The sequence below is a fragment of the Diabrotica virgifera genome, chromosome 9, assembly GCF_917563875.1.
Source record: "Diabrotica virgifera virgifera chromosome 9, PGI_DIABVI_V3a".
NCBI lineage: Eukaryota > Metazoa > Arthropoda > Insecta > Coleoptera > Chrysomelidae > Diabrotica > Diabrotica virgifera.
Window position 1 is genome coordinate 121,249,838 of NC_065451.1, and position 22,712 is coordinate 121,272,549.

General features: G+C 36.6%; 1 protein-coding gene across 1 annotated transcript; it reads left to right on the forward strand.

Moving 5' to 3' along the window:
* Positions 1 to 3,052: 3,052 nt before the first annotated feature.
* On the forward strand, positions 3,053 to 4,999 carry LOC114340649 (uncharacterized). The gene has a single exon (XM_028291425.2). It carries the CDS (start codon positions 3,053 to 3,055, stop codon positions 4,997 to 4,999), a length of 1,947 nt encoding a protein of 648 aa, XP_028147226.2.
* Positions 5,000 to 22,712: the final 17,713 nt, after the last annotated feature.

Genomic DNA, 22,712 nt, shown 5'->3' on the forward strand with positions numbered 1-22,712 from the left:
TTTTGGAATGATATTTGACAAGTGACGTAACTGACAGTTGTTATTTTCAAGTTTCAGTAAAAATAAACATTTTTCCTTTTTAATAATATAAATGCAATATTTTAAATGTGTCAGATATCAAGTCAATAAACAATAAATTTGCTTATTTTTTGGTGCACCATATCTATTTTATAGAAAGTAGATATATTTTAGTCACAGGTAAATATCGCCAATGTAACCTATAAAATCTAATGTTCGTTTTGTTGTTTGACAGGAAAAGTTTTTAATAAATATGTAATTTTATTTGTCCTGTTTATTTATAACTACCTATTAGCAAAATTTTAACCACACATTTAAAAGTATTTTAGAGTATACATATTAAGAAAATATTGGATTGTATAAAAAGAAACTCCTGGTAAGGCGCCCTCAAACAAAATATATCCAGGATCATTTTTATGTAAACACCCTAGGATATCTGTGTAAGTACTCTTATCTCATTTGGTAATAGTAGTTGATACTCCCTAGTTCCTTAAACGAACCTATGACCTGCCACCGCACAACCATGAGCTGCCGCAGCAAGTAGCTTTTAGAAATATCCCCTAATTTTTCTCCAGACCCCTTTCTATTTAAGAAATAGTATTCATCCTACTAGAACTCTTCTTCCACCCCATTTCTAATTGTTACAAACGGATGATTAGTATTAAACATATTTTCACATGCACAATGGTCGACGGAAAGACGGTCAATGTTCTTACTGAGACAAAGAGTACACAGGCGTGCAATGTTTGTAAGGCCACTCCTGTAAACATGAACAACATCGAAGACTTAAATAAAAGGGTTTGTGATCAAGATTCATATAAATTCGGGTTATCAATATTACATTCTTATTTAAGAACCTATGAATATCTTCTACATATCGCCTACAAACTTGAAACACAACAATGGCAAGCGAGAGGAAACGAAGCCAAAGCAATAGTTAAACGCAGGAAAGATAATATGAGTACCGAATTTTATACCAAAATGGGACTTGTTGTTGACCAGCCAAAGCAGGGTGGCGGAAACAGCAATGACGGCAACACAGCCAGAAAATTTTTTAAAAACCCAGATATTGTTGCTGAAATTACCGGCCTTTCTAAAGAGTTAATCGAACGGTTTGCCAATATATTGTTAACTCTTTCAAGTTGTCATTATATAGATGAAGAAAAATTTAGAGTATATTGCTTAGAAACAGCTAAGTTGGCGGTGTCGTCTTATGGATGGTATAAAATGAGCGCAAGTGTTCATAAAATACTTTTTCATGGAGCGGACATCATAAAATCTCTGCCTCTACCAGTTGGTCAAATGTCGGAGGATGTACTAGAAGCTAGCCAAAAAAGCTACAAGAATCTTCGTCAGTTTCACTCCAGAAAGACATCTCGGCTTAACACAAATGCCGGCATATTCAACTGGATGTTGATATCCTCCGATCCTGTTATCACAAATACTAGAAAAAGACCAAAAAAGGAAGCTTCGACATATAATGAAGTAGTAAGAAGCATGCTGCGAATGCCTGTGTTTCTGGCAAGTGACGACATCGCAGAAACCGAAGAGCATGACGACGAAGGCACTGAAATTATCGATTAATTATTGTAATTGATTTTGTGTAATTATTTTTATGTCATTATTAATAAATAAAACACTTATTTAAGATCTAACTAGATTTTTTTATACGCTTACATATTTGTCAATATTCCTCGGTAAGGTAGGTATGTACTTACTAGGAATTTTAAGTAGAAGTATAGGTACCTATAAATTGTGTATTGTGATCTTTAACTACTTATACATAATTAAAAGGTAGGTTTTGTTCTTATGTTCAAACCTAACAAAAAAATGCTTATTAGATACCTACAAATCAATTATTTACAATCAATATGTAAAATCCTAGGTCACTTACTAGTTTTTTTAATAGAATTTGGGCCTAATAAAGACTTTTAGTGCCTAATAAAGACTTTAAAGTTATAAAATGGTTTTGTCGCCATAAATGTGTGATCCGTCCTTGTGTGCGGTGGTGACATACGCTGCTCCCGTGTGGTACAGCGTGCTGAATACAGCGAAGTACGCCAAGCTGTTGGAGACTTCGCAAAGGCGAATGCTCCTCAGGGTGTGTAGTGCCTATAGGACGGCCTCAAACGAGGCTCTTTATGTTATTGGAGCCGTGATACCGATCGTCTTATTGTGTAAAGAGCGAGCGAGAGCGTATGCGAGGAGGATGGATGGAAATATAGATGATGAAGATCGAGAGAGAACAATAGAGGAGTGGCAGAGAGAATGGGCGAGTGATAGCGGAAAGGCAAGGTGGACGAAGGAGCTTATTCCCGGTCTGAGGCCGTGGTGGGAATGTAAGTTCAGGAAACTGGACTTCTTCCTGACGCAGTTTCTGATCGGGCATGGTAGCTTCGGCACCTACACAAATAGGATAGGTAAATCAGCTTCAGCGAACTGCGCTGTTTGTGGGGTGCCAGACGCTCCCGCCCACCTCTTTAACTGTCAGAGGTGGGCAAATGAGAGGGGAGACTTCGAGAGGCGGATGGGTTTCAGGCTGGATTTCAACTCCCCGTGTGGAGGCGGGTCTCTCAAGTAGAATACCTCCACAGCTTCTCCTGCTCATCGTAAAAGGCGACAAATTGGAGCAGCTGACCGCTGTCCTTCAACCCAGCTCCTAACCTGTCCCTGTGTGATAGTTATTACCCCCCAACTATCATATGACACCCACCCCTACCATCAAACACGTCCTGATACCCAAACCTATACCCGAGGAGAAAACCTCCACGAATTTAAAAACCAGTGGAGGAAACCACTGAAAACAAACGGATATGCATAGGGATTGCGGCTATGCACCATCCTAGTATACCGCCACCCCAACCTCAAGGTGTAACACCATCGTGCCGAAGGGGTGCATGGCCCAGGGGTAACGTAGTGGGCTACAAGCGATGCCTAAGGGAGATGGCGAACCCGAGGGGAAAACAGCCTTGGCGGGGCAAGGGCGCACTGCCCCACTGGACAGATCAACACGACCCAACTCGTGGGAAGGAAGATGGGACAAAAAAAGAAAAACAAAAAAGGCGGAAGAGAGAGCAGCGGGGGCGAAAAAGAAAACAGGAGAACATGGAGAAGAGAAGTGGAAGAAAAGGAAGACCCCGGATCTAGAACCAGCGCAAACAGAAGCAAGGGAAAAGAAAGAGAAGGTAAGAGGGAAACAAGGGAAGTAAGAGAGGAACTGCAAACCAAGAAAGAAGAAGAAAGAAAGAGAATAGGAAGAGAAAAAGAGGGAGAAGAGAACAGACAGAAGGACGAAAAAAATAAAGCGAAGAGTCAAGGGAAAGAAAACGCAAGGGAAGAAGGGGAATCGAGCAGCTCTGACAGCAGTTCCGATGACGAATCGGAGGAAGAGGAGCAAACACCCAACTGTAATGCAAGAACAAAGTTGGAACGCCTCCAGGATAGTGTAGCGGCCCTTGAAAAACTCATGGTTGAGGTGCCAAATACAAGGGTTGCCATAAAGCAGGAGGTCGACAACCTGAGAAACCGGTTGTTCGATTATACCGAGGAACTGGAGGAAAGCAAGAAGAAAGAAGAGGTTCCAAGGAAGTCTGTTTGCACGACATCCAGAAGTGTGCAGACGAACATGGAGCCCTTGAAAGTCAAGAAAATGGCGACAATGGGTGTTCAAGTGGACCTAGAGAACCCAGAAGCCATTAAAAGGAGGGTGGACGCCATCACGGAAAAAATGGCAATATGCGAGTACGAGGAAATAACAGAGTTGTTAAATGAGGACTGGCCGGAGGAAGTCTTCCAAAGAACTGAAGTGAAAGAGAGGGACATCTCTGATATAGCAGCAGACGTGGCAGTATTTGTTACCAACAACGACGAGGACAAAAAAGCCATGGAAACGGTGAAAGGTATGTTTCCTGACCTACCAGGTGTTCCAGCGGAAGTAGATGAGGATGGAGGCCTGGGAACTGTGAGGGTCACGATGTCTGCTCATGTAGATGGAACGTGGATTGACAAGGAGAAATATGGATTCAAACTTCTCCCAAACAAGAAGGAAGAACTCGAGTCGGTGAAGTTCCTTAAGACATGCAGGAAACTGGTACAGAAGATGGAGGAGCTAGGAAGAGAAAGAGTGGGAATCCACACGCCAACATCACTAGGAGTTGAGACATCGAGGAGAATCCTGGAGTGGGCAGCAAGAGGAAGGGGTGTGAAGATCACGCTCCTAGGCAAAAAATCCAGAAGAGGGTGGGCAAACATTAACACCAAGCCCAGAGAACAATGTGGAGTAGTACTTATCAGCAAAAACAAGGAAAAATCATTTGCGGACCTTATGACAGAAGTGAAAAGTAACCTCACAGGAAGAAAATCCATCGACATAAAAAGGATCAGACAGACCAGAAATCAAGGAATATCACTGGAACTGGGAGGAGGAAGGGAAATGGCGGAGGAAGTGAAGAAACTCCTCTCTGGTAGCACATGTGTGTCGAGAGCAGTGGCAAAAGGGGGCGTCGTAAAGAGAAGAATCTTGATGCAAGAAATCCCACCCAACACAACGGAGGATGTGATCCAAAAGGCCACAGAGGAAGCAGCAGGTAAAGAGCGGGCATGTGACATAGTAAAAACCTGGACCGAGACACGGGGTGGAGAAAGAGGGATGATGAGTGCAGTGATGGATGTCGACGAAGACGCGGCCGAAAAGATCCTAAGAATGAGAAGAATTAGGGTAGAGTATACCTCCTGTCGGGTCATAGAAGCAAGGACAGAAATACCAAGATGCTTGAGATGCCTAGACTTTGGACACAAGCAATGGAACTGTAAAGGGCAGAACAGAAGAGGATGTTGCTTCCGATGCGGCAAAGAGGGTCACATAGCGTCGGAATGCAAGACAGAAACAATCAGATGTCTCAACTGCGATGTGACCGGGCATGTGGCGAATTCAAGAAGATGTCCAAAGTTCAACCGACTGGTTGAAAGTAGGGACCACTAAGGACTAGTCCCAGGAAGAGCGCGCGAGTGGAAACAGTATGAAAGAGAGCGTGAAAGAAGTCCGAGTCTAAGAAATGGCGAACACAGGAAATAAGATCCGAGAGCTGAGAGTACTACAAACGAACGTGGGAACGGCGAGATTAGCACATGCTCTCGCCGAGGCTGCCGCCGTAGAAAAGAATATCGACGTGCTGGTGACGGCGGAGCCAAACCCAACAGCGGCTAAGAAAAGAGGATGGTTTGTGGATACGACTGGAAGGGCCGCTGCACGAATCTACAATAGAAAGCTGCGAGTGTATGAAATTAAACCGAAGGAAGGATACGTGATCGTCCGGATGGAGAAGATGCAGCTGGTCTGCTGTTATGTTTCTCCGAACATAACAGTGGGTGAGTATGAGAGGAAGATGGACGAGATCATGCAGGAAGTGGGGAACACAGGAGGAGAATGCATAGTGCTGGGAGACTTTAATGCAAAAGCAGCGGAGTGGGGATCTCCTATCACCGACACTCGCGGCAGGATACTGACCGACTGGGTGGGTACTCTGGATCTAGTAGTACTGAACACAGGTCTGGCGCCTACGTTTGTTAGGAGAGGTACAGGTACGTACATCGACGTGACTATGGCGACACAAGGAATAGCGGCGAAAGCAAGAGGCTGGAAGGTTTTACCAGACTACACCGGAACGGAGCATCAGTACATCGGATTCTCGATAGTCGGGGCGGGAACTACTAACGCAGTCCGCGCGTCTGGTACGTCGGCAGGCGGATGCGGCGATGGAAATGACTGGAAAGTATACGAGGAGCTGATCAAATGGAGAGTTAGCATGATGCAGGGTCAATCACCGACAGTCGAAAACCTGGAGAGGGTAATTAAAGAAGCGATGGAGGGAAGCAGGAGGGGTCGCCGAGATATAAACAAGATGCCCTACTGGTGGAACGCGGACATCGAGACACAAAGAAATGAATGTATAGTCATGAGAAGAAGGCTAACGAAAGCAAGGGGCAGAGCAGGAGTCGATCCTGATGTCATCGAGGAGATCGAGGAGGAGTACCGCCTACGGAAGAGGGAACTCTACAGGAAAATTCGTGCAGAAAAGAGAAGGCACTGGAGAGAACTGTGTGAAAAACTGGATGAGGACGTCTGGGGTCAAGGATACAGGATCGCCATGAAAAAGTTCCATGCGTACCCCTCGTATGAAATGCCTATGGATAAGAAGCTCGAGGTAACACGAGAGCTCTTTCCTGCGGGCAGGTGGCATGGTGTACGGAGAGACGAGGAAGCTGAGCGGGCTGTACCCTTTACCATGGATGAACTTGTCGAGGCATTGGGCGCACTTAAGATGCGCAGGTCCCCCGGTTTGGATCAGATATCACCTGAGGCGGTGAGGTGTCTAGGACGGGCGGAGCCCGCGTGGCTTCTGGAGCACATGAATGCACTGCTGGAAGCACAGACCTTTCCTGAGCCTTGGAGGACATCGAAGTTGGTACTGCTTCCCAAAGCTGGGGAAAAGTATCGACCCATCTGCCTTCTTCCGTGCGTCGGTAAGCTGTATGAAAGAATGCTGCGGGGACGTATCGATGGCATGATTGAGAGGTCGGGAGGCTTGTCCCCGAGGCAGTTTGGTTTCTGTAAAGGGAGAAGCACGATTGATGCAATCGTGAGTGTATTCGACGCATTGCGCAATAGAGGGGATGAACACCGCTGGGCGGCCCTGTTGTTGTTCGATGTTAGGAATGCATTCAATACGCTGCAGTGGAACGAGGTAATGAAGGCAATGGAGAAGAGAGAGTGTCCTGGATACCTGATGAACGTGGTAGCGGAATATCTGTCTGAAAGAAGAATTATGGTGGAGAAAGGCACGATCGTGGATGTGACGGCAGGTGTTCCCCAGGGATCTGTCTTGGGCCGGACGCTATGGAATCTAGCATATGACGGGATTCTGAACTGTGAATATGGAGAGGGTACGTCTCCCTTCGCATTTGTAGACGATCTCGCTGTGCTGGTAGTGGCGCGGGACGAGCCAGATCTTAAATACCGGGTACGGAAAGCAGGCGGCGTCGTGAAGAAATGGATGACACAGCATGGACTGAAACTCGCGGCAGAGAAGACCGAGGCCATCATTCTGAAGGGGAAAAGGAACAGGCAAAGTGTGGAGCTACAATGTGCAGGAGCGTGTCTAACACCCAAGAAACACGTAAAGTACCTAGGAGTGACGATGCACCAGAATGGAAAATGGGGGGAGCACGTGCAGGTGGTGACCCGGAAGGCTGCAAACAGTGCGGCTGCGTTGGGGAGGGTGATGCCCAACATTGGAGGACCCAAATCCGAAAGGAGGAGGGCCTTGCACGGTGTTGTTCGATCGTCCTCTATGCAGCCACAGTCTGGAGTGAGGCGGTAGGGATACGGGCCTACAGGGGGCTCATTACACGAGTGGACAGAACAAGTCTGCTGCGAGTGGCATGCGCCTACAGGACTGTGTCTGCCGCAGCCTTGTGGGCCATCACTGGATGTGTTCCGCTGCATGTGTTGGTAGTAGAAAGAAAAGAACTGTATGAGAAAAGAGACCTTGAGCTTACTATGGCCGAGAGAAGACAGGAAAGTGAAAGGTCAATTGAAAGATGGCGGCAAGAATGGAACAACATGGAGCATGTGGCACAGTGGACAAAGATGCTGCTTCCTAATTTAAAGGATTGGATGGACTGTGGTCACAGGCGACTGGACTATTTCCTGACGCAGGTGCTCACAGGACACGGGTGTTTTGATAAATGAAGGTAAAGTGCTTCGGAAGCGATGTCGACCTTGCAGCGGCCATTCCGTTTTCGGAGCGCTGGATGACAGAGGAGGGTCTGGTTTAGCAGGTAGGCATTCGGCGTGGCCTCGGCGACGAGAGAGCGTTTTAAAGCACCTCGGGAACTATCGCTGGTACTACGAAGAATGAATCCTGCACTAAGGTCAGTCAGGCGGCGTTCTGGACTGAGGTGTCTTTTGAAGATTCCAGACCCCCTCTTAAAAGACGAAAATAAAAAAAAAAAAAAAAAAAAAAAAAAAAAAAAAAAGGCTGGATGAAAGAAATATAGTAAATGTGTTGTTACGAGGAGAGAAAGAATGGAGAGAGGTGCACTGTCTGATCTCGGGGGTGATGAAGAAGAAGGAACAGGAAGACAGAAGAGGAAATTAAACCAAGGACGGTGTATGGATTTTGGTTTCTTTTACCACTACTTTGGAGCGGTGGTTACGGTTTTAGCCAGAATACGGTTAATCCGGCACTACCCTGGTGTCTTCTGGCCTATAATACTTGGCCAGAGGACGCCAGGGTGTCTTGCTCCGTGACATTAGATGTCAAAAAAGATTTTTTTTTCCACTGCTGCCTGCCAGATTTCAATGGATACCTTCTTAGGCTCTTACTGAAATCTGGCAAAAGGGCAATTAAAAAAAAATTGCAATTTAGGATATTCATTTTAGAGAAAAACTTTTAAATAAAAAGTTATAGTAAATGAAAAACCTACAATTTGAGCTATGGCAAGTTAATTTTCGTTAATTAGTTATTGCAAAACAGCCTGGGAAAGGTCCAAAATGGCCGTCTTTTGCAATTGCATTTTTTGTTGTAAAAATAACTTTCTTTTATTCTTTATGCCTTTAAAATGAAGACGTCCAAACATAAAAAAATTGTAAAGCTCGATTGGTGAAGTGTTTATCTCGAGAAGTCAAATGTCAAAGGTTGTAACTTTTTGAAAAAAAAATCGTAGAGAGTCATTCCTAGATCCACTCTCCCTCTAAAGACATATTTTCATATTCTGACGTAAATAAATGCGTAACACATTGTTCAACCTCTTATTTAAAATTATAAGGGGGCAAATTTCGTTATAAACATTTAGACCTGAAGTGGTCCCTGTAGATCCTATGAGTTTCTAACTTACATATTACTGTTGCTGAAGACAAAACAAAATTTTAAAACAGAATACAAATTTTCTACGGCAAACCGAAGCAGAGATAATTGTTTTTGTTTTCTTTAATCGTAGTGACTTTATTTATAACAATTAAGAAATTATTTCTCAGTCATTAACTAAAGAAAAACTTGTTATCTTAAAATAAAACTTATTTTAAAGAAAATTACATTTAATTATTAAAAATGATTTTTAAAGTGAAGTGGCAATTTATTTTTCTTTACGACTGTGATTTATTCTATCGGTTGTTCTTAGCAACTATACCCTATTCCACGAACATACGCCTGTTTTGGATTACTTCGACAACGAATATTTTACTGTGCAAAATAAGAAGAACGAAAGTAAATTGCAAATTACATTGTTGTTTATTGGAATAATTATTAGCGCCATTTACTTTCGTACTTCTTATGTTGCACAGTAAAATATTCGTTGTCGAAATAATCCAAAACAGGCGTATGTTCGTGGAATGGCCCATAATAGTAGATTGAATCACGGTTTTGCTCCAAATTTTAAAGAACCGCTTGGATTGACCTGAAATTTGGCATACAATACACATAGATAACATATCAAAGAAGAAAAGTGATATTGGGGCAATGTGTGCTTTTGCCCTGGGGGTGAGTTTCACCCCTTATGGGGGATGAAAAAATATACGTTCAAAATAAGCCGGAAATAGATAAACTGACCAATTCTAAGCAACTTTTATTCTATAGCATTTTTTCACCAGTTAATACTTTTCGCGTTATTTGCGAGTAAATCGTTCATTTTTCAACAAAAGAAAACACGTTTTTGACAGTTTTTTGCAAAGAACTTAAAAGTAAGTATTTTATCGAAAACAAAATTCATAGCCCATAAAAAATTGAAAAAAAAATGGTGTACGTATAAAATCCCTAGACACACTAAAAGAAGAATTCTAAGTAATAAAAAATAGGTTCATACTCGCCAAATTAGAAATCGAATATTTCAACGTGAAATAACTAAAAAATGAAGCACTTTTTGGGAAAAACTCATTAAACCTTTTTGAAAAATATTAAAAAAATCTTTATTTTTGTTTTATAAAAAAGTTTCTAGCAGTAAACGTAAGGAAGCTACGCTCATAATAAAGTTGGTCCCTTTTTTTTGGTAAAAATATCGTGAAAATCACCCCCTCCCCAATTAGCATCCCAGATGAAATTAATCATTACCACTTCACAAGTTGCTTTATCGTGTATGTATTCTTTATATGATCTGTGGGCTTCAACGGTTCAAAGTGCTTTGTTTTGAAGGGGATGTAGTTGAGATGACTTGAAGTAGTTAATAATCACGAGTATATGCAAATTTTAAACAGCCATATCTTCACCAATTTTTACCTTACAGAAAAACAAAACATCCAAATATTCAAAAAGGAAAAATGTACATTCTTTTATTCTTTGCGATTTTTGATATCACTAATAAATTTTAAGTTATTTTGAAAAAAGGCATTTTCTTCAAAATTATAAATTAAAAAAAAAACATTTTAAAACAAAATTCTGTTAAAAATCAACAACCGAACAAATTTCAACCGATGATACTTACTTACAGGTCATATAAATAATACACAAGTAAAGTAACGTGCAAAGTCATAATGATTAATTTTATTTAAGATGGTAATTAGGGGGTGACTTTCCTGAGTTTTTTTGACCAAAACAAAAGAAACCAACTTTATTTTGAGCGTAACTTGCTTACTTTTGATGACAGAAACCTTAAAAAAACAAAAATAAAGCATTTTTTAATATCTTTAACAAAGCTGTAAGGAGTTTTCTCCAAAAAGTGTATCATTTTTTGGTTATTTCATGTTGAAATATTCACTTTGAAATTTGACGGATATGAACCTATTTTTCATTAGCTATAACTTTGCTTTAACTGGGTCCAAAGAGTTCGTACATACACCACTATTTTCACTTTTTTATGGGCTATGAATTTTATTTTCGATAAAATACTTACTTTTTGAGATATTTTCAAAAAACCGTCCAAAACCATGTTTTTTTTTGTTGAAAAATGAACGTATTTAGTCGCAAATAACTCGAAAAGTACCAACTTAGTGAAAAAATGCTATAGAACAAAAGTTGCTTAGAACTAGCCAGTTTATCCATTTTCGGTCTTATTTTGAACCTATATTTTTTTCATCCCACATAAGGGGTGAAATTCACCCCCAGGGCAAAAGCTGTATGCCAAATTTCATGTCAATCCAAGCAGTTCTTTAAAATTTAGAGCAAAAAACGTGATACAATGTACTGTTAGTTGCTAAGGGCAACCGACACAATAAATCACAGTCGTAAAGAAAAATAAATCGCCAATCCACTTTAAAAATCATTTTTAATAATTAAATGTAATTTTCTTTAAAATATATTTTATTTTAAGATAATATAAATCTTTCTTTAGTCAATGACTGGAAAATAATTTCTTAATTGTTATAAATAATGTCACTACGATTTAAGAAAACCAAAACAATTATCTCTGCTTCAGTTGGCCGTAGAAAATTTTTATTTTGTTTTAAATCTTCGTTTTGTCTTCAGCAATAGTAATATGTAAGTCAGAAACTCATAGGATGTACAGGGGCCGCTTGAGGTCTAAATGTTTATAACGAAATTTGCACCCTTATTTTCAAACCCGAAATAAGAGGTTGAACAATATTTTATGCACTTATTTACGTCAGAATAATGAAACTTGTTTTTAGAAGGAGGGTGGATCTAGGAATGACTCTTTACGCTTTTCTTTTCAAAAAGTTATAGCCTTAGACATTTGACTTCTCAAGATAAACAATTTGTAATATGTAAGCGACAAGTTCACGGGGCTTTACAATCGGGCTTTACAATTTTTTTTATGTTTAGAATTTAAACGTCTTCATTTTAAAGGCCATAAAGAATAAAAGAAAGTTATTTTACAATAAATAATGCAATTACAAAAACCAGCCACTTTGGACCTTTCGCAGGCTGTTTTGCAATAAATAATTAACGAAAATAAACTTGCCATAGCTCAAATTGTAGGTTTTTTCATTTACTATTACTTTATATTTAAAAGTTTTTCTTTAAAATGAATATTCTAAGCTGCAAAATGAAAATCTTTGAAAATTGCAAATTTAACAAATGAATAACGTTATAAATAAAAAACCTCCTAAAATTTTTGGTTACATTTTAGTAGAAGTTATTCCTAGCATCGGCTTTTACAACACCTGATAGGTTTCAAAAATTCCTGAATTATAAACACGTTTTTTCACCCACATCCAGGTGTAATAAATAGTGTGATGTTACTGTCTTCTAGGTCGTAATTAATTAAAACTCTCTTCTTAGTTCAAATACATTATATTATTTACACTCAACTCCATCAATGACTAACCATAACAGTCTGTTTACATATATCAGTAGCGACCTACCTTACATTAATTAAATACTCAGTACAATAATCTTTCTCCACCGAGTTAATGTTTATATACACATTTAAATAATAACAAAACATGACAATTCAATGTTACTTGCGGTTATTGATACAAGAACAGATACTACATGGATTAATGACTTTGAATGAGTTTTAAACATATTTTGTACAGGGTGATATTATAATACCACACCTCCCCGTTTTGTTAAAATTACATATTTTTAAAATGTGATGCTCCTCTTTCCCTTTTACAAAAATGTTTATGGTTACCTAATACTATTTTGAAAAATTAAATTTCCTAACTATGCTAACTAACTGTAACATTACATTTCAGATCAATCAATTTTTCCCTAAACATGTATATTCTTTTTCCTATTTTACACAAAAGTTCATATTTTCCCTATACTAAACTGGTATTTTATAACCTATTACTAGTTCACGTACTTTCACGTCGTGTCTTTTCGTCCTTTTTTTTTTCGTTCACTAATTCACTTCCTCAAAACAGTGTCCAAAGTGAATGAAATTGATCCTTACTTTTAAATAGTCTTTTAGTGCCTATAAGCCGTAACTAATCTAATTGTAATAAAATCTCGAATTTAATACTTCCTAAGCTAAGCTAAATATTACCTAAACATCTATTAAATGGTATATAAAAAAAGAATTTAACGTTACTTTACTATTTCATCTTATTATTTCAGTCTTATTTTGATTTATTTATATACGCCTTACTAACTTTAAAATATTGTACCTATAATAAGAATGTAATCTCTCTAAAACTTTTAATATGTGTCTCTAAAAAAAACTTCTAATAACTCTCTTGTACCTATAATAAAGATTTAATCTCTCTAAGAACTTCACTTTTTGTGTCCCTTTGCTTACTATCTACTAACACTATTGTAAGATATTGTCTATCCTTAATTCAAACACTTCCATTTTCCGCGAAAATTTAACCTGAATTCATTATATGCATTTAAAAATAAGTTATTTATAATTTACGTTACTTTAGAAAAAAAATTACAACTTTAATTCTTAGACAAAAATTCAATGATTAGCTACTTATTTGATATTATTCTTAATTTTGCTTCTTTTCTTGCAATTTTTATGTGTCTTCTTTCATTTTTCCCACATATTTTAATAAAAAAATTATCTTTTTTTCTCTTCTTCTTCTTGTCTGGTACTACAACTATATTTCTTCATTTTCTCCACATAATAACACTTCTACAGTGTACATAATTCATCTTCATATACATCTTTCATATAACAATCATATATCATTTATCTCATATATCATTTCATATAACATCATAATCATCACTTCATATACTAGCTCCGATACCTTCGTTTTACCTTAATAAAAGAGGTTTCACTCGGATGTCTTAGTTCTCCGCCAATATTACCCCGAATTTTCGCCCTGATCTGTACGCACCATAGAGGTGGTATAGTTAACTCAAAACACGAAATAGGTATTTTATGCGGTTCAAATTCTTCTAAAAATATCACAACCTCATTCCCTTGCTTTGAGGCCGTTGTTTATTCACGAATAATCATGAATAAAATAGGTTCTCTCAAAACACAGAGTGGGTCTCTAATAAGCTTTCAAGCTTCTATAAATCACTTAGTACCTTCCTAATTTGACAAGAGCCGTGGGTTTCTTATTGTCTCAAGTTGCCTCATAATATTTAGCTTATAATATTGTTAGTTCTTCTTCTAATCTATATAGTTCTTCTTCAAATTCCTTATCTCGACTCATCAGGTCGGTTCGTTAAAAATATATCTCTTGCTTATAGCAATGTTTGTTGTATGTCATCACTAATCATTATTCATTAAAAAAATCATTTATATATCATTTATCGCACAAAAATTATTAATTCAGGTTCATCTCATACAAAATTTAACCCAAAATCGATTAAAATGTATCTATAGAATCAATAAATATCAATAATAAAAACAACTGGCTAATAAAAATTCAATAATAGTATACATATTCGACAAAAATTCAATAAAAAAATAGCATATGCAAAACTTAGATAAAAATAAGTTTATATCTCAAAATTCGATAGAAATTTTTGAAAAAAAAAAAATTCGATATTCCCTAAAATATTCAAAAATAACCGTACTAAAAATCGAAATCGGATAGAGATTTTTCAAATAAATTCAATAAAAATTCAATAATAGCATATATAATAAACTTTGATAAAAATATTCAATTCAAAAATCACTTCATGTTTCAAAATCCATAGATATTCTTAAAAAACTCGATACTTCATAAATTATTCAAAAATCAGCAAAGATAAATATTCAATTTTCAATAAAAATATAAAAACGAGGGAAGCATTTTTAATAAAGATAGACATTCTTACTTACATTTTATCACTTGTGTCTTTTTTCACTGGGTTCTCTGCATTCTTCCTGTCCTGGTCTGGTCCATTTTCCGCCGTCGGTGTTTCCAAGCTGGTGCCGCCATCCCTGCTCCTTTCAGAAGACCTCCTCTAGTCTGCAGGATCAGCCATGTATTAAATAGTGTGATGTTACTGTCTTCTAGGTCGTAATTAATTAAAACTCTCTTCTTAGTTCAAATACATTATATTATTTACACTCAACTCCATCAATGACTAACCATAACAATCTGTTTACATATATCAGTAGCGACCTACCTTACATTAATTAAATACTCAGTACAATAATCTTTCTCCACCGAGTTAATGTTTATATACACATTTAAATAATAACAAAACATGACAATTCAATGTTACTTGCGGTTATTGATACAAGAACAGATACTACATGGATTAATGACTTTGAATGAGTTTTAAACATATTTTGTACAGGGTGATATTATAATACCACACAGGGTTATATAGCATATGCATCTAAATCTTTTTCACAGTCTGTCAAATTACGTACAAATAGAGAAAGAATTGTATGCAATCCAGTTCGGATGTACTAGATTTAAACAATACATATCTGTACCTCGGAAGGATACAACACTAAGTCCATTTTTTTCAGTTTTGACATTTTCACATATTAATAATCAACTTTTATCACTTTATTTAGAGGAATAGAGTACTATGTCCTAAACCATTTGCTAACCGAGATAGCGACCTTTAAAACAACATCAAGTCCATTTTTACTTAGAGGGATAGAACACCATGTGGACTTGATGTTTTATCCCTCTACGCATGTGAATCACCGCCACACATAGTGTTGCACACGGTTGCATTTCTTTATGATGACAAGTAGTAGATTATTAGTGATCTAATAGGTAGTACTTTTGCCATTTACGGTGTGTTTAAAGTTATTTTTACTAATAATAAGAACATAATGAACCATAATTCTCGTGGTAGAAAGATTCTTGAACTACTGAAAAGTTCTGCGAATTCTTCTGCTGCATTTACAGGTAAGCTTCCTTTTTTGCTCATTATTTTTAAATTAATAAAAAACATAAAAAAACTCAAAAAGTTAATGTAGTGATTTGATAGGAACCTTAGACTAGCAATATTATTAAAACTTTTATAACCAATTTTATAAGCCTTGTTTTTTTTTCAGAATCAAATAATACACAAATCAATGTTTTAAATGAAAAGTATATTAATAGAAATGCCTTGAGTTTTGATGATGAAGATGAGTCTGACAGAGACAAAAGTTATGATGAACTACTAAAAAGTTCTGCGACTTCTTCTACTACTTTTATAGGTAAGCTATTGTGTTTGCTCATTATTTTTAAATGAATACAAAACATACCATCAAAAAATTAATGTACCGATTTAAAGGAACCTTAGACTGGCAATATTATTAAATCTTTTACAATCACTTATATAACCCTTGTTATTTTTTAGAAGCAAATAATACACAAAACAATGAAGTTTTAAATGAAGACCATATTAGAATGATTAGAGATGCCTTGAGTTTTGACGAAGAAGATGTGTCTGATAGAGATCAAAGTTATGATGAACTACTAAAAAGTTCTGCGACTTTTTCTACTGCATTTACAGGTAAGCTACTGTTTTTGCTTAATATGTTTAAATTAATACAAAACATACCCTCAATTAATTAATGTAGTGATTTGATGACTAGCAATATTTTTAGCTTTTACAACCAATATTCTAAGCCTTGTTTTATTTCAGATTCAAATCATACACAAAGCAATGATGTTTTAGATGAAGAGCATATTAGCGATGCCTTGAGTTTTAATGAAGAAGAAGATGATGGAGACAAAAGTTATGAACCTGCAACTTCTGCAACAGATTCCAGTGATGATTCACCATCTTATAATGAAGTAAAAAGGAAAGTGAAGTATAAATCTATTTCTAATCAGATAGGTAAAAAACGTGTCGTTAAAAAAACATACAATACATACATTAGCGATGCCTTGAGTTTTAATGAAGAAGAAGATGATGGAGACAAAAGTGATGAACCTGCAATTTCTGCAATAGATCCAAGTGATGATTCACCATCATGTAATGAAGTAAAAAGGAAAGTGAAGTATAAATCTATTTGTACTCAGATAGGTAGAAAACGTGTCGTTCATACCAGTGAATGGGCATGTAATATTCAGAAACGTAAATATTCTGCAGGTGAAGAATATGTTAGTAAAAAGGGTAAAGTTGTCCCTGCCAGAATTATGAAACCTCCTTGTTCTGGCAGACTAAAATGTTTTGAAAAATTATTACAAAATAACAGACAGGAGATCTTTAATGCATACTGGAGTCAGGACAAGGGAACTGATATAAAACGGCAATTCATTTTTTCATGTTTAGAGAAGCATAGTACTGTCCGTTCAAGAAAAAGAGATCCTGCCTCCAACAAGTCAAAAGAAAATACTCTACATTATTATTTTACAACAAATGGCACACGCATTAGAGTATGTAAACTTATGTTTTTAAACACACTTTCTATATCAAACACCGTGGTAGTTAATGTTTTGAAAAATATTAAACCAGGTGGAATTGTAAAAAGCGATCAAAGAGGCAAGCAAATTCCTGCGAATAAAACACACGAAGACACTATTGAAAGTGTAATAAGACACATTTCTTCTTTCCCAACCTATTGCAGTCATTACACTAGGGAAAAAAGTGATATGAAGTATTTGGGTACGCACCTGAATGTAGAGAAAATGTATGAGCTGTATATAGAGGATTGTAATAACAATGATTTCAACCCTATGTTAAGAGCTAAAAAATGGTTGTACTATGATGTGTTCAACAAAAAATTTAAGTTGACTTTCAAACCACCAGAAATAGACACATGTGACTCTTTTCAAGCAAAACTAAAAAATAATTTGACTCCAGATGAAAAAAAATCTGTTGAAGAAGAACATAATAGACATCTGGATGAATCTAAATTAAGGTATGATTTGAAAAGCAAGGACACCAAAAAGGCTGACAATACCATTAAGGTATTAACTGGTGATCTGCAAAAATGTTTGCCATCACCCCTTGTAACAAATTGCATAAGCTTCTATAAGAGAAAGCTGTGGACATTAAATTACACCTTGTATGATTCCTCTGATTCCTCAGTCCATTGCATTATGTGGGATGAATCCAAAGCAGCTCGTGGTGGAAATGAAATCGGATCTGGATTACTCAAATGGGCAGATACCGTCATTCCTGGCAGTGAAATAGAAGAAATTATACTATGGTCAGACAATTGTTACGGCCAGAATAAAAATGTTAGCCTTATTATGTGTTTCTTTTGGATACTCAATAAGTATCCACAAGTAAAAATGATCACCCAGAAGTTTCTACTAAAGGGCCACACCCACATGGAGGCGGACACTGTCCATGCGCTGATAGAGCGAAAAAGAAAAAAACTTAACAACATGACTATTTTAACACCTTGGGATTGGCAGCAGTTAGACAAACATCAATTTAATATACCGTACATAATATGGAATTAGAATATTTTAAAAATTTTAGCTCTTTGTACGATGTCAAAATATCTCAAAATCCTCCTTTTATTAATAGAAAGAGAGACATCAATAAACAACAAGTTCTTCTGTCAAACTGTGTTCAACTGCAAGTAAAACAAAACAGCATGGGAACTCTATTTTTGAAAAGTAATTTTAATGGTGAAAACCAGGAAATTGATCTTGTTAGGTTTCCAAGGCGACACCTTACATTGCCAAAAGATTTGCAACTGGTATCACAAACTCCAATACCTATATCACAACAAAAGTACAATGATCTATTGGCATTACTGCCATATGTATCTACGTTTTGCCATGATGTTTATAAAAACTTAAAGCACACTAGCGATAATACCAATAGTGACTATCCAGAAGGAGACTTAAATGAGGACGTCTGAGTGGTTTGAATACTACAAATAGTATTGTAGTTGTTATTGAATACCCCATACTAAAACATACATTACAATAACTTTGTTGCAGGAATACAACACCATGTCCATAAAAGGGTTAAAAAACACAGGAAAAAAATTTTTTTTTGATTACAACAAATGTATTACGTAAACTACAATAGATAGAATGTTATATTAAAATATTGTTTCAATATCTCAATAAATAGCTGCAGCAATAACACTTTTTGTTGAAAAAAAGTTTAAAACTGCTCTCCTGTAAAGTTACGAAAATGGACATAGTGTTGTATCCTTGCGAGGTACAGATTTATGGTAGAAAAGTACAAGTTGAAACAGATCACAAATCATTAGTCAGTTTTTTTAAGAAATCATTATCTGAGGTTCCAGCACGTTTGCCAAGGATGATGCTAAACTTACAGCTTTATTATTTTTAAAGTTAATTATACTCCAGGAAAACTTCTTTTCATCACAGATACATTAAGTAGTGCACCAGCAGAAGGTCCAGATAATACTGATAGTGGAGGTGAAGAGTTACGTATACATGGAAGTCTATTAGTTAACAATTTAGCTGTGTCTTCAAAGAAATTAATGGAAATACAGGCAGCAACCAAAACTGATAAGAGTTTTACAATAATTAATAAGATATTATAATGAAGGTTGGCTAAGTTTGAGAAACAAACTGGAAACAGAAATGAAACCATATTATTATTTTAGTCATGAAATACATGTTGTAGATGGACTAGTCTTTATAGGAGACCAAATAGTAATTCCTGACTCATTGCGTCAAGTCATATTAGAAATAATTCATGAAGGTCATTTAGGATATGAAAAATGTATTCGACAAGTACGTACAGTGTTTTTTTGGCCAGGCATGACAATGGATATAAAGAATAAAGCTGAACAGTGTCCAGCATATGTTAAATATAATAAATCAAACAGTCCAGAACAACTATTACGTACTACTAAATATACATGAAATACCAACTTTGCCTTGGCAGAAAATTGGTGTTGATTTTTTTTTATTATAGTAAAGTCACATATATATTATTAGTAGATTACTATTCCAAATACTTTGAAATATCGCCTTTAAAGAATACTTCAGCAAAAGAGGTAATTAGTATAAGGAAGTCTATATTTGAGAGACATGGAATACCATTGATCTTAAAGTCTGATAATGGTCCTCCATTTTCATCAAAAGAATTTCAGTCATTTTAGCAGATTGGGATATTTCTTATCAAAGTTCTAGTCCTTATTATGCAAAAAGTAATGGTTTGGTAGAAAGAACAGTTCAGACTGTAAAGAATATTTTTAATAAGTGTATAGAGTCAGGCTCTGATCCATATCAGGGAACATTGCAATACAGAAATAGGACATTAGAATGTGGTTATTCTCCAGCTCAGTTATTAATGTCAAGTAATTTAAGAATGAAATTACCAGTTAGTGAAAATATACTCATACCAAAAACAATCGGTAGAGATGAATATAACAAATTGATTAAGGAAAAAGAAAGGAAATTAAAAGAGCATCACGATCGGTCAGCTAGAAACCTACCAAATCTGTTTGTTGGAGAAAATGTATTTTATAAAAAGGTTCCATCATTGCCGTGGTTACCTGCTACTGTGATAGTAATAGGTCCTTTTCCAAGATCATAATATGTCGTCAGAACACCTGAAGGTGTACATTATCGTAGGAACAGACAACACATATTAAAGCCTGCCAGTACAATTAGTAGACGTGAAGTGTTAATTAAGAATGAAAATAGTAAAGCAGCTAGTTCCACTTTGCATGAGGCTCCAAATATGAACAACAATATTTCAATTCAAAGTTATAACAATTCAAATATTAACGTAGATAGGACACACAGACAAAATGTAAATAATCAATTTTTTACCAGGAGTGGTCGAATAGTAAATAGACCAAAAAGGTTTTCATTTTCAGAATAGTAAAGTGGCAATGTAATATTGCAAGTATCTTTAATTTGTATGGATAGTTTAGTTTTTTTTGTTAAAAAAGGCACATGTTATGTAGTGTTAAGTTGTAAACCTACCTTAATATTTGTAAATCTGCCTTAACGTTAGTGACATGGTGTGAAGTGAAGATGGCAACGTAGATGGACAATTGAGAGAGGTCTGATGGCTCTTTAAATATAATCATATGTAATAATTAGTTTGTGTTTAATAAATAATAAATAACAAATTATTTATTACTGATGAGTTGCTAGAAATGATAGTGTCTGAAACAACAAAATATGTATGCTTCTCTTATAAATCAACTGAACACAACATGACACTTCCTGAATTGAAAGTGTTTTTGGCAATTTTGTTAGTAAGCGGATATAATAAGCTACAATCCAAAAGAAGCTATCGAGACGGCATATGTTCCACAAAATGGTACTGACCAATACTTACTGCGTCATCGACGCAGGTCTTCAAAATGTTTGGGCGATACAATCGGAAATAAGGAAAGAATATTAGTCTCTTACGAGGTTAGAAGTATTTGTCAAGTCATATATTTATACAGACTCAGAAAATGTTTACGATTCATTCCATTTTCAGCGGAAACTAATTGCGTCAGGTTTGACTGCATCATCTCTCTATCCGAGGGCAAACAGAAGAGTTGCGTCATGACAGCTTACAGTATAAAAGGACGTACAATGTGCGAAAATGCAACGTCGGGCTTTATATTTCATGTTTTAAACCATTTTATACAAATGGGCAGGGCTGGGAGAGCATAGGGAGACGCAGAATATCGTGGCTGCGCAACCTGAGAGAGATAGATTGGTATGGATGTACATCAAATGAACTTTTCAGAGCAGTCGTCTCTAAAATACGAATAGCTATGATGATTGTCGAGCTCCCCCGCGGGGATGGCGCTTAAAGAAGAAGATACAAATGGGGCAAATTAGTGAATTTTTTTCATATTTGATCTTGCCAAATCGTTTCCAAATTGTTTCCATATTTGATTTTTTTTATTTCGGCTTAAATGTAAGAAAAATAAGCTGTTTTCACATAGTTTTAAACAAAATTATTGCATATCAAAAGAATTTTCTCTTCTCGGCGCTAATGGGTTAAAAACATGGCCCAGTTGTTATTTTAGAAACTTATTTGTTAAACACGAACTTCGCCAATATATTTTTGTCAAAATAATTTATACCTATACCCAGTGCCGTATTTCCCATTACGCAAATTACGCCTAGGCGTAAGGCGGCAAAACTGGGGAGGCGGCAAAATTTCAAACAATTATCAGGAAAACTCTTAAACTGAAATTATATACGGGGCCATCACCCAAAATCTATTTTACATATAATACAGCTAAAAATGAATGAATGTTTGGTAGGTTTCCAATGAAATCTAAAGTCTCCGCCCCGCCGTAACATGGTCGGGCAGAAGTACAATTGTTGGGAATGATTATTTTATCTGACTGTAACAAAAGGATACCGCTTAGTTGCCGCGCGATTGCCGCAAAGAAGCCGCTTTAGATAAGAGCCGCGCTACTGATAGTAGTCAAAGGAAGTCGTAAGTGAACGTCTCGATTTTTCTAGTAAACTACTTAACTACTGGAAATTCCTAGAACATTCAGGAAACCCTGCCGGTAGGTATATAAAGCGAACAGTTACAGCTGTGTGCTGTGTGCTATCACCAGACAGTTGAAGATATGAGTGAGAGAGTGACTAGCAGACAGATTGGCTAGACAGAGTGGTTTTAGTAGTGAGATAGTGTTAAGTAAGTGTTATTAGTTATTATTTGTAAAGAAGTAGAAGAGTGAAGAGTATTGAGTATTAGAAATCTGTAAATATTAGTAGGTAAATAGTGCAAGTATTGTTATACTTATAAGTGGACTTGTTGAAATAAAGTAGTAGTTTAAAGTTTTAAAGTGAGTTGTTGGTTTATTGAAGAACGAAGAACCCACGGAAAATACGACGGGTAAAAGTCGTAACAATATTGTTCATCCCAGTCAGTTAGTTTAAACTGTTTAAAGTGTCGAGTCCAGTGTCGCAAAATTTTCAACACTATGAGTGACGGCCGAAAACGATTAAGTGGAGCGCAATACAAGACGCTTGCTGAGGA